Raw genomic sequence first — 13,390 nt, forward strand, 5'->3', positions numbered from 1 at the left:
GATATATACTGAATGAAAATAAAGAAAAAAAGCTACATGTGAATATTAAAGGCTATCACTAAAGGTAAACTACAAATAATTAACAGAAGAATTCAATACCACAGCAATTGATGCTACATGATATCATCTAGTATGTGGTTGTTGATACACATGATCACCTACTAGAGAATTACTGGAATTTCAGAAAGAGAAAAAAGGGATTTTTATGTGTTTAATTATCTCTGATTTTAATTATCTCTGTTCCCCAAGCAATTATATATGTTTGAGGAAGCAGAAGTCATTCATCTACAGCAGTTTGACCTAAAGAGCAAGGTCATTTCTATAATCAGATTTAATGGGACACTTAACACCAAAAATAACGTTTAACTCAATTTTCATCTTTGCTTTGCAGTTCACCTTTTAGTTAAATGTTTAAAGAAACTGAAAAATCTACTGCAAAATCCATTATTTTCAAAATGTGTATGTGAACTAATGTCAGTACTATTATAAAAAGACACGTAGTGAAGAATAGTGATTGGATTGCTTTTATTTGTTTTTCATTCAGCATAACACATTCTTTGAGTTCAATGATCGTTTGGAAGCTATTATGGACAAAGCATACATCTACAGGTATGTGCTTATTAAATTCTTGTAGCATGCAAAACTTGGCACTGCATGCATTTCATTTGATTTCATAAGTTGTCAGTGAAGCACTCAATGGACTTTGATAAATCTTTAACTGTTCAGTATAAGGTTTTTTAAAAATATGTCTTCATTTTAATCATTAAGATAATAAAGGTAAAGTTTCACTCACATATGAAAGCTAGCTCAGTTCAGTTGGCCTGGTTCAGGCAAAGTGTTCACCAGCCTGAAGATCCTCCCAAAATTTAACTGATCAGGAGTATCAGAAAGAAGTTTCCTTAGTGAAAGAACTAAATAACAATTTCTTTAGGTTGCTAATAGCAGTGCCAAGTCCTCAGTAGATGTTTATTTGTACTTTAAAAAACCTTATGAGCTTCAGCCTGTGTCAACATTTTTCTTCAGTATGCTTTCACCATGACCCCGGCATATACAAAAACTTGATCCTCCACTGCATTGACTAAATTTGGAATGAGAATCAATTCAGCATTTCACTGTGTCGCCACTATTGTCATCTACTGTCAATGTCATCAGCCCTAGTTTATCCTGTGCAGCTCCTACACCAACAGATTTTTTTCACTGTTGCAGTTTTGGGGCATGTGTTGTTCTTGTGTGCTGCTGCTGCAGAAATAAGAATCTGTTGTTTGCTGTTTCATTCTGTTACAGAGATTATTGCACTGAAATGGTAGACTTTGTGTTTATACATTGCAAATGAGATAATTTATGAAATTTAGAAACTAGTTAAATTTGAAAAGGATGTTGAAACATCACCTCTTTCATATTTTCATGTACCTGTGAAATAAAACAAAACTTAGAAGTTTGAAAGTTCTGCTAAAGTATTTTTCTGATGCTGACTTCCACAAAGCTTATTCTTATGTCTTATCTGCTGTCATCAAGAGTCTGCAACCCTAAACAGAGCTGTCCTGGAAGCACACCAACGTTTAAGAGAAGAATAGTACACGTAGGTAGACGTTAATGGCATGGAGAGGTAAAAGATGGCATGCAATGGCCTCCAAAGAGCTAGAAAAGGACTGGATAATACAGAAGCAACCACAGAGATACTATCTCACATTAATATAGTTCATAAACTTAATTTAGTTAGTTCTTATTAACTTTCATAAAACCACGCACTCCGTTACTATGCACTGCAAACTGCAATAAATTCTAGCTGTAGAAGACGAACTCACTATGTACCAGCTTTCTTGTGTTTAGGCAAGTCATGTACTTTTCCTGCTTCTTTATCCCTTGCCTGTATGAATATTTGAAGGGAGAGCTAAATCCAGGAGATCTTTCTTTTGATTTCCGTGCACTGAACAGAGGATATACAATGAGATCATTATTGTATTAAACAGAAAGCTGCTTGGTGCTTAAGTAGTTCATCACTGGTGTTCTTCAAAGAACTGGCCATAAGTATAAGAACTGGGATTATGAATGATCTAACTCCTGCTGTAGCCACTAAATCATACTATTTAGCAGATCTACTGCAGACTTAGCACAGCTCTTGTAAAGTCATTCATTTCTGACCTCAGACATTTCTTGGCTTTAGTTCACAAGTTTAAAGCCTATCTTGAACAGAGTTTGGCAAACACATTAATTTGTACCCTCAAGCTTCATTAATATAGTTTCAAATTTCTGTAAATATTCGTAACCAGATAAAGTAGATTACAAAGTCCTCAGGGAACCATAATTTAAAAATTATCCTGTGTCAAATGTTCTAGGAAAGATATTTACTTGACCTTGGACAAATGTGAGAGACAGGTAACTGCCAGTTAGTTTTTTCACAGCATCATTACAGGTGGGGAACTACTTAGTGTATGCTTCACATTAACATTGTTGATCAAAAAAAGCAATGGGTTCCATATTAAAAGGAAGGGAAAATCCGAGTTGTTTTACAGGAATCTGTTGACTTTTATAGGGTCATTCGAACAACTGGATACTTGCTGTTTATCTTGCACATTAATGCATGCCTGTATTATTGGGCTTCAGACTATGAAGGAATTGGCAGCACTAGATGGGTGTACAATGGCAAAGGAAACATGTAAGTCCTTTTCTTTTGCAAGAGTTTTTTTGTTGATTTTGCTCCTTCCTGAATCCCCTTCCCTCTCCCATGCCTTTGTTTGCAGGGTATGCTCTTACGTTATGAGTGCTTGGATAGCAAACTTTTAGCACCATGACTTCTTTCATTACTAACACATATTTGGAGGGCAGGTGCAGTGAATAATCAGTTTACCACTTTCAGCTTTTATAGGTTTATGAGTCAGTGCTAAGCTCTAATTAATTAAACATTTAGAAAGCAACAAAGGGTCATAAATTAAACTTACTGATTGCATATGCACATGGGAACTGTTATAAAGATTGTAGAACAATCTCTCAAAGGATTCAAGAGGCATACATTATTTTTTTTCTGCCACACAGCATTGTGTCATTAAAAGGAACATTTTAGTCCCTCTAAACGCCATGGTGACTGGTCTGAAAAAATTCCACTCACTTTCTCTGATCTTTTGAGAGGGTCATGCTCACACATGTGGCAGTGTGGAAAGGACTGGATATTGGCAGTTTTCCACAAACTGCTTGTGACAGCACTAGGCTGGGTGCCAAGTAAGGTACATTCATTAAGGTGATTGAGAGGAAGCAATAGAAAATAGCAAAGTCATAATGTATTTTGTGTGTAGTTAAAAACCTGTCTAGTAGGTTCAGATGTATCATGATACAGTTGAAGCCACAGAAGCTCAATTTGTTCATTAGTTACATTCTTTGCAAAACTGCATATAATATACTACTACTGTCATAAATCACCCTTTAAACAACTTTTCCCATTTTGTTTGGAGACATGCTCCTCTTGCTTGTAGTTTTGTGAGACTTCACGAGTTTGGTGTGAAGTCAGTATCTTGAAAGGTAAGAAAACAGCCTTTGAGTATATAACACACTTTGTGTAAAGCAGCATTGATTTTTTTTTATAATTAGGGTTCTCTCTCAAAAAAATGACATGGTTGAAGCTTCCACACACCACTAAAATACACAGCTTGAGTACTACAGTCAGACATGTGCAAGCAGGGTCATGGAGCTCAGTGGGACCACTTATGTAAGTGAAGTTATACACAGGTATTTATACACACGATCAAGGCTTCCAGAAATCTGACAAGAAAAATGCAAAATGAATTTCCATTATAGCTATTTTTATTAAATTCTTGGAATACTTGCTTCATAGTTAAAAATAAGGTAATCAAAACTGAACAACCTGAAAACTCTGAAAGTAGAGTCCTTACTCAGCCTTTGAGATTTTAATGCTTCTTCAGAACAGCCAAGAGAAAAGGCAAGAAAGTCTTCCTGTTTTTCATGAACAAGAATATTTTACATTTCGCTCAGGGAAACAATTGGTAGAAATTGTTTTCTAGCTTGATCACAGACAATGCAGTTGTGCTCAAAGGCAATGGTCGGGTTTTTTAATATTTTGTGACTGCTTTTCCATGAGGAGGCAAAAACACTGCACAAATGACATCACACTGAAAACACATGGGTTGTAGGGCAGAAATTTTTATAAGCAATAATAATAAACTGATAACTCAAGGTCTGCATTAAACTGAGATGCTGAAATAAAATGCATATTAGACTATGTGCATGTAAGCCTCATTAACCATTAATCTACCTCATGTTGACATTGGTTGGTGAATGTATGACTTTATTCTTTTGCCTGTATCTAACTCATATGGGATTACATAGTCCTATATGCATGGAACCCTCAAAAGTATCCCATGTTGAGCTGAATTTCATAAAGTATAGCTTGGTATCCCGCTAACAGCACATGCCTTCTGTATGGGATAGCCATTGCTTTAGAGAATCTGGCATGACATATTACCTGGCTGTCAAATATTTTGGGATTTTGGACAGAGAGAAATTGTGTGAATATTAGTTATTGTTGAAGATGCAATTTGAATTCTAAACATATCAGACAAGATACTTCTAGTATATTAGTTTCTTTGGAAAGCAGGAATTAAGAACAATATGGGGAAAATCTGTCAGAAAAAGCGACTAGTACTGCAGCATACATTATGGCACAGCAGTGCACATGTAATTTCCTTTTTCACATAGCAGTCAGAGTTGCCACTATTTGAAGTAAACTATGCCATTGGTCTCATGTGGAATGTGCACACAGTCAGAAAGAAGGTAAGACAAACACAGGTAGTTAAAAAAAAGGACAGTATGTAGTTTGACAAATAAATGAAAATTCTAGTGGTCTCAGATTACACTGACCCAAAGTAAATGGTCTGGCACTGATTTAGTGGCATGAATGTTTTATGTAGAATCCCTGCTGTGTCCATAAAATGTTGCTAATTATGGCCAAATACAGTTCTGAAAAATGTTAGCACTTGTAGGAGTACTTTTTCTTCCTTTCCAAGCGAACAAGAATACACAGACAACAGTACCCTTATCAATTTGATTTTAGATATATAGATATATTCCTGATCAGGCATACTAACTGGTGAACTTCAGTTTATAACTAACAGCTGTACACAGCACTCAAACCACAAGTAAAATTATCAAAGTAGTGCTTTTTGCAAATTTCTGCTAGCTGTATTCTTTTCCAGCTTGTATCCAGAATGTAAAGTGTTAGTGCCACTCCAAGAAGATTTGAGGTCTTTTGCCTGGCAGCCTTCAGTCAAAGCCTTTGACCTGAAGTGCAAAAAGCAGTCAACTTTACCCCCCCTGCAATGCACCAAAATTAGCCACACAAGATGTTCCCAGCATTAAAACTGCACTTATGAGCTTGGTATGATTAGGCAGACAGACCTCAGTCTCTCCTAATGCAGAAGGATAGCATCCCTGATGCAACACCATACTGTAGCACCCATGTAACCATGGCAGCAGGATATTGAAAAGGTCTCTTAATTATAGCTAAGTGAACTACATGTGTTTATTTACAATCTATTTTAACTACCTAAGTAAAAGATTGGTCTCCCTAATTCCTGAGGAAAATGGACAAATCTTCCAGAAAGGGATTCAAGGCAGGAATGTAATATCATTATTCTGAATTGTCCCACAGAAATATCTGCCTCTTTCATCACTCCCCATAAGGAGAATTAAAACTAGGAATCTGAAATTCTCATGCAAGCCTCCCAGGTCAGCATTAAATTTAGGCAAAACAAAACATTCCACTTTGCTCATGATATATATATTTTTTTTGATGTTTGCAAGTCATCCATAAGTAGTCTGCAAAATTCTTTAGCATATTTATTAATCAAGATACCTATTTGCATCCTGATAATGTTTCTCTATAGCTTGCTGCCTTCCTGCTCTGGGCACAGACTTAGCAGATACCTGGAAGTCCCAGATAATGGTCACTGTATGCATGTAGAGCAGCTCTACCCCTTTGGTATGTGTTGCCCAATGCACAGTTAAGACTGGCAGATCTTAAAAGGTGTCTCGTGGGTTTCAGCTATACATTGCAATTGCAATAGGTCTGATGTGTCACATCCGCAGGGCTTGCGATACAGAAGCAGTTTTGTGCCTCCAGACAACCTGCAAATGCACAGCCAAACTCACGTCAGACCTAACGCTTTCAGACCTGCTACTTGCAGCCGTACTTTTTAAATAAAAGCTTTGTACTTTACACCATTCTGTCTGAGTTCATCATACCTACAGCCACCTGATGAATAGATCACTCAAGAAAACGAGGTGCCAAGAAGGAGGTCATTAGAGAACCAGGTTAGAAAGGCCACTTCTTCACTCTGCTTAAACCCATCCTGATTGTAATCTGAGGAGTGGAATGTGATAGCCCTGAAATAATGCTTCCCTGGGCTGAAATGAATGTGTGAATACCATCTCAGACCGAGAGCCACATGCACAAAGATTTGATTTACCTGTATTAAACAAAACCATGTAAGAAGTGTAGCATATTCTGAAATGGACTTTTATGAAAGAGGTATCTCTACTGGCATAATATTAGAAGGTATCTTATTCACAGTGTTTCTGAATGTTTTCATACCTAGGACCTATTTTAGGGCAAAATCTAGTAGTCTGATTGCCTGAAGGGTAAACATACTGTCTATGCTGTGAAGAGAGAAAAACCCTTTCTTGTCTCATGTTGTTTGCTTCAACAGTTATTTTATAGCAGGCTAGTAAGCTGTATGGTAAGCAATGATGGTTTCCAGACACTAGCTAGTAGGAAGCAGAGCTGCTAGTACTGTTGAAATAGGAGTCTGTTTTTTCTGGCTTTCCTTAAAACTTACAATCTCATTTCTCCCCTTCTTAGGGAAAAACCTGCTTTATACTTCAACTGTATAACTTTCATTTCAGATCAAAATACAAACAATAAAAATCGTAAATTGAGAAAATACAAACCTGTGCCTAAGAGATAGTGATATTGTGTGACTTTGTCGGTAGAAAATTTCTTTTGGAGTAAAATTACAGAATAATATCCTCTATTAACTAGAACTTCAGAAAGGGGTGAGCAGATCTGAAAAAAAATCTGTCACATTTTGGATACACAACACTGCAAAGAAGAATGTGACCCCTAAATTCCTTTGAGGAGCTGGTTTCATTCTTTTTAAACATTCCCAGAACGAAGATTGTATGATCTGTCATGGCGGACTTAGCAAGCTTGGCACCCAAGGCCATTGGGGTGAGGGCTTTTTTTGTTGGCTAATTATTTAAAAAAATATATTATTTTTATTTAAATATTTATTTTAAAATAGATAAGTATTTTTAAAATAAATATATTAAAAATAAAAATAATTGGCTAATTATTTTTGTTTCCTATAGTAACTAGCACAGAAGTAATGTTAATTTCTTTACTTTTACATTAATAGATCATACATGTTTCAAGCACTACAGCATTCTCAGTTATGGCAAATGAATAAGATATTAATATGCTTTATATGATAATTCCCCTAAAACAAGCTAGAGACATCATTTTATGCTTAAATCTGCAATTCTTCCAATGCAGACCTGAGGCTGTTTCTTACTATATATTTATGCTACAGAAGCCTAAGAGAAAGTTGCCACTTAGGCACTTTGCTAGAAGCATGAATAGGTGATGATTTTTTTTTTTTTTTAACTCAAGTGAAAATATTATAGTGGTATAATCCAGCTGTTCGTTTTGCATCCTTACCAAGGAAAAAATGATACGATGGCAGATATGCAATGAATTTTTTGACTTAAAGACTGAATAAAAACAGACAGTTCTAGCTGTTAAGATCTAAAACTAGAGAACTATGGTAAAAGTGATCATTGTTACTGCATTCCATTAATCTGCAACCAAGAAAAAAGTGACTTTGTAATGAAAAATCAATTGCTTGGTAAAGCCTGACATTTTAGGTGGAAGACTTGGAAACATTTTTGAGTGATTTAAACAAAAACATTCATTGGAATTGTTTGTTATTGCAAATTTATTTTCTCATATTTGCACAAAACTGACCCTCCAATTGTATTATTATATGGAGCATTTATTAATAGCAGTGGAGTTCATATCTTAATAAAGGAGGAGTTCAAAGTGGAGGCCACCAAACTGAAATGTATACTTAAGGTCTGTAAACAGTTCAGGTGGTCTCAGATCCAGGGTCAGCATGAGAAGATGAATGAAAGCCTGTCTATTTCAAAACAAACATCTCCACAAGTATTTCTTCTGTGTTTGTTGTTTTTTGGGTTTTTTTTTAAATATAAAATCAATAAAATTCAACAAATAGAAGGCATCTTTGTTGCTTCAGAAGCAATAGACATAGATGAAATAGAAATTGTACATTTCTATCATTGTACAATTAAGAAAAACAAACTTCCACTCCAAATCATTAGTGAAGCTGAAGTCTGATTGTACATAGACTTAGGAAGTCAAATTCTAATAGGAGGCTTTTAAAATTATTCCTAAACCAATTACTTGTTAGCTCAGAAAAGAAGGAAATGATAGCACATTCACAACAGTGATTTGAATTAATTAATCCCCACTGCACAGTATGGGGGATGATGCATTACTAATGGTGCCATGTTCTAGAAAGAAATTTAAAACAGAACCTTAGAGATATCAAGGCACTTTACATATATAGATACACACACACATATATATATAAAAATAAGAGAGTTAGTATGACTATAATGATAACAATAATAAAAACAATAAATTAAATCTGCCCATGTCCTAGGTCCTTTGTTGTTTTCATAAACTTGCATTACCATACTAATAGAAACACACCACTTGAATGCAACAGGTTCTGTCATGCATAAGGCTATACAAGAGGGTTGTATAAACAGACCAAAAAAATTTTTGTCCAAGGACGGCACGCTTCAGGCATGAGAGGTGACAGGCAGCAGACGGGTACTGTGAAGGAGTCAATATAAGCCACATGCTGAAGCAGAGTCTTAGTGCCTGACCATTGCTCACTGCTAGATTTGGTTCTAGGAAAGCCTTGAAGTGCATTACCAGGGCGGTTTTGTACCCACTGACATACAGCTCTTCCTAGATGTGAGGGAAAGTAGTGAAGAAGGCAAGAAAGTGTTTTTTGAGGTGACAGAAGGCGTAGTGGACTCCAGCCGCTAGGAGAAGTTAATGCAGGAGTCAACCTTTCAGTGCTGAATAAGTGAAGTGGTTTGGAGAAGCTGGATTGACAGACAGCTTGTGGAAACATGTAACTTTGATGCAACCTAGGAGGCAAAGCCAATGAAGGGTGCTCAGAGGCAGAGTGGGAGGAAGACCGATGTGGTCAAAGGGGCAGGAAAATGAATGAACACAAGAACAAAGGAACTGCATTTCTTGTGCCCACCATAAGGCTTCACACTGCTGTCATCAAATGAAGCCTAGAAAGAGATGTTCAGATGTGTGTGCATCTAGTATGCTACGGATAAACTCTGGGAAGTCTCTTAACACTTTTAAACTGCTTTTAACATCAGGTCATCTTCACTGGTAGCATTCTAACACTGTAATGATCACCTTGGCAATTTGTTACACAAGTCTTCTGTAATGCTGCAGAGTTACTGGAGAACAGTAAGTAACCTCTGCATTTCCCATATATTCTTATTTTGCTGTCAATGAGAACATTCAGCTCAATATGATTTACATAACTGTATCGCTTGTAAAAATCATAACCCTTTATAAAAAATGCTGAAGGTCTTTTAAACTGAAAACGCATCACTGAAAGGCCCAGCTCAGGCAGGTATATGTTTAACTCCAACCACATAAGTACCTACGTGCAATAACAAAAATGCTGTCTGTATCCACAGGTATCTGAGGTGTTACTACTGGGCGGTTCGTACTTTGATCACCATCGGTGGCCTTCCAGAACCACAAACTCTCTTTGAGATAATTTTTCAACTGCTGAATTTTTTCTTGGGTGTCTTTGTCTTCTCCAGCTTAATTGGTCAGGTACATAAAAAAAAAAACCACAATAACTAGATATGTCCAAATTACTGTAATGTAGCAATAATATATTCAATTTAATGGAGTTTAGTTCTGGGGAAAAGTTTAGCTTCCATCTGAATGTCCCTCTAACTGTCATCCATACTTATTCTGACAAATAGTGAGATGGGTGTTGGCCTCTTCTCCCAAGTAACAAGAGGAAATGTCCTCAGGTTGTCCCAGGGGAGATTTAGACTGGATATTAGGAAAAATTTCTTCACTGAAAGGGTGGTCAAGCATGAGAACAGGCTGCCCTGGGAGGTGGTAGAGTCATCGTCTCTGGAGGTATTTAAAAGATATGTAGATGCAGTGCTTAGGGATATGGTTTAGTGGTGGACTTGGCAGTCCTGGGTTAATGACTGGACTCCATGATCTTAAAGGTCTTTTCCAGCCTAAAGGATTCTATGTGATTAATCAGTTCCCAGTTTTGTAGCCCTTTTGCACACATGATGATTTAAAGCCAGACTCTGCAGTACAGGGGTGATTCCTGAACCTATGTATAATTCCTTTTTTCTTCCTTACAGCCAAGGAGACAGCTCCTTGACATTCACATTATACTGTTAAATCTGATACAAAAATTATAATTGTAGGTATAATATGAATATGTACAAATTATTGAATGTCACACTTGCAACTACTGCCAATGGAATACTATTATTTTTAATAATATAGTTAATAATAGTTAATGGGAATCCTATTATTTTTGTCAAACTAGAATTCTACTCTCTTCCGTAAACAACAATATATTTGTTAACCTGAAAATAAACTGTTTTCTATCTCTTTTGGTTCTCATTTGGCAGAAGGGGAAAAAAAGCCTACAGCACAGCCAATCAGTTACACTTCCGGATGAATATAACTAAAATATTTCTGGCTTATAACTATTAAACTTAGGCTTTAGATCCATAGCTTTTATAATACCTTACCTACAGAAAAACAGATGCTATGGTTCCTGTGTGAGAATGTCTTATTGGATTTCTGTAGAAATCATTCCAGACTTTTTGATTTGTACATCTGTTATTGTAAGAAATATTAAAAAAAAAAAGATGAAAACTGAAATTTAATTTTGCATACAGCATTTGAAAAGTTCATATCAAACAGTTAAAAATTGCATGTGTCTCTTGCTGTTTATAAGTGCAACAAAAGATAATCACCACGAAACAGACTCTTGCCTATAGGATTTAAAATTTATCCACAAACAAGAATTACCAGAAATAAAACAAGATAATTCATATAAAGTACCTATTGAATTCAAGTATATTGGATTAAATTTCAGAGTTTGCATATTTATCAGTTTTTCCTAAACTGATATAATTGTTGATGACAGAACCATGCCCCATGAAGATTCTGCAGATTAGTTTTTGTAACCAGTATAGTCATCTGCAGACTCAAACCTTAAATCTTAACACACAAACAGCTTCATTGGAGTTTGTTACAATTCCTGTTTAGAAAGAGCTCTCAAAATTACTGAGTTATTCCTGGTTTAGAACACTTGCCTAAAAATTGTTATTCATATTGCAGTCATTTGCATTTCTGTAATAAAAAGCAGAACTCAGCCCACCGGCACACTAATCCTTGGCCACTGCAATATGAAGCCATTCTACTAAAAGCACGTCTATGCAGTTATGCTTTTGAAGAAGATCTATGAGCATTAACTCATACTTTGTAAAAACTAAATTACATTTGTGTAATATGTCAAATTCATGGAATGCACTAAAAACTTCAAGGTAACCATTCAACTCAAAGTGCATTTCTAGGACTGATCTAGATTATCTTAACTAATTAAACAGTGGCAGGATCTTAATTCTGGGGGTGGCAGCTGATGTTATTGGAGAAAATCAGCCCAGTTTGCTTCATTTCTAACTTGTATTACACACCAAATGCAGAGTAGCTTTATTATGGATTTTTAAGAAAAGCATTATATATATTTTTTTCATCGATGTCCAGAAACATGAGAGAGAAGAATAGGCTAAAACCTGCAAATGATTCCTTTAAAATCATAGACTGTTCAACACAATTAGATTAAATTCGTAATGCTTCTGAAAAAGCAGATGAAGCACTTACTCAAAACATGCAGCTGAATGTATAATTAATCAGTGATTTTGCAAACAAGTGTTTTATTCTTTCTATATGTTGTTGACAAGATATTCAAATCAAGGCTATTTTTGCTGAAATGTGTAGTAACAACAACTGATGCTTGCAGATGAGAGATGTAATTGGAGCAGCTACAGCAGGACAGAACTACTACCGTTCCTGTATGGACAACACTGTCTCCTATATGAACACTTATTCTATTCCAAAACTGGTCCAAAATCGTGTTCGAACCTGGTACGAATACACATGGGACTCTCAGGGAATGCTGGGTAAGGCTTTCCAATTCCAGTTACGTAGCAACTCCAATTGAGAGTGGTTCCATAGTTACAGATACAAGGTGAAATTCACATTTCTCCTTTTCTGAATTGCATGCAAGAAGTGAGAGGAGGCTTTTCAATTTACTTTAGAATAGAAAAAAAACTACAAAGCAATATGACACACACTACTTCACAAATTCTATTCATTTATGTAATGTTCTGGTTATAACTTCACACAAGATATGTAACTTAAAAGACAGTATCTTAGTAAAAGCATATTAGCAGCTTCCTCATTTGAACTCACGAGTGCTGGAATAGCTCCATTAAGCTATTTTTCTACTACAATGCTCATTTTTATGGACATTCTTCCTTTATATTTTCTAACTAACTGAGTTTACTCTTTTTTTTTTTTTTTTCTTTTACAGATGAATCAGAATTACTGGAGCAGATGCCAGCCAAAATGCAACTAGCCATTGCAATTGATGTGAACTTTGCCATCGTCAATAAAGTTGACTTATTCAAAGCAAGTAGTTTTACAGGAGAATGTAGAAATGTGTGGTACTCCTGACACAGAATCCTTGGTTTTTTGCATCTTGCAGCACTTAAGAACATGTTTGTTAATATGGAAGACAAAATAGGTCTAAGAAATATCTCAGTTAACGGAGACATGCCAGGACAAAGCCAAGTGCCTGCCTTTGAATATTTTGTGGCAAAGCAGAGATTTTAAAAAAAAAATAATCAAATGACATTAAAGCACAGTCCTGTTATATCAACATACTAAAGCTGATGTTATGGTCAGGCTGTAAGTGATTTTGGAGAATAACTAATTTCAAGAGTCAGACACAAAAGAATGTAATTTTTAACACAGTCCACCTTGCTGTATATTGCCTAGGTCTGCCTGAGAGATCCCAAATGTTATATGCTCTAGCAACATAACTTTCATGTACTGAATGCTACTTTTTTAGTAACTTTTGTGCAAAGGAGCTTTCTCTTTATTATAATGGTAGTTTTCCAGAGATACAATTTAAATGTGGTACCTTTA

At 35.8% G+C, this 13,390-nt stretch overlaps 1 protein-coding gene across 1 annotated transcript in view; it reads left to right on the forward strand.

Moving 5' to 3' along the window:
* The window catches only part of CNGB3 (cyclic nucleotide gated channel subunit beta 3), a 68,707-nt gene that overhangs the window by 40,813 nt on the left and 14,504 nt on the right, over positions 1–13,390 (forward strand). The window contains exons 9-13 of the mRNA XM_014285122.3: positions 545–609; positions 2,534–2,656; positions 9,826–9,967; positions 12,201–12,360; positions 12,774–12,871. Coding sequence (XP_014140597.2) covers positions 545–609; positions 2,534–2,656; positions 9,826–9,967; positions 12,201–12,360; positions 12,774–12,871 — 588 coding nt within the window. The remainder of the gene's footprint in view (positions 1–544; positions 610–2,533; positions 2,657–9,825; positions 9,968–12,200; positions 12,361–12,773; positions 12,872–13,390) is intronic.

The sequence above is a fragment of the Falco cherrug genome, chromosome 3 (genome assembly GCF_023634085.1).
Source record: "Falco cherrug isolate bFalChe1 chromosome 3, bFalChe1.pri, whole genome shotgun sequence".
NCBI classification, from domain to species: Eukaryota; Metazoa; Chordata; class Aves; order Falconiformes; family Falconidae; genus Falco; species Falco cherrug.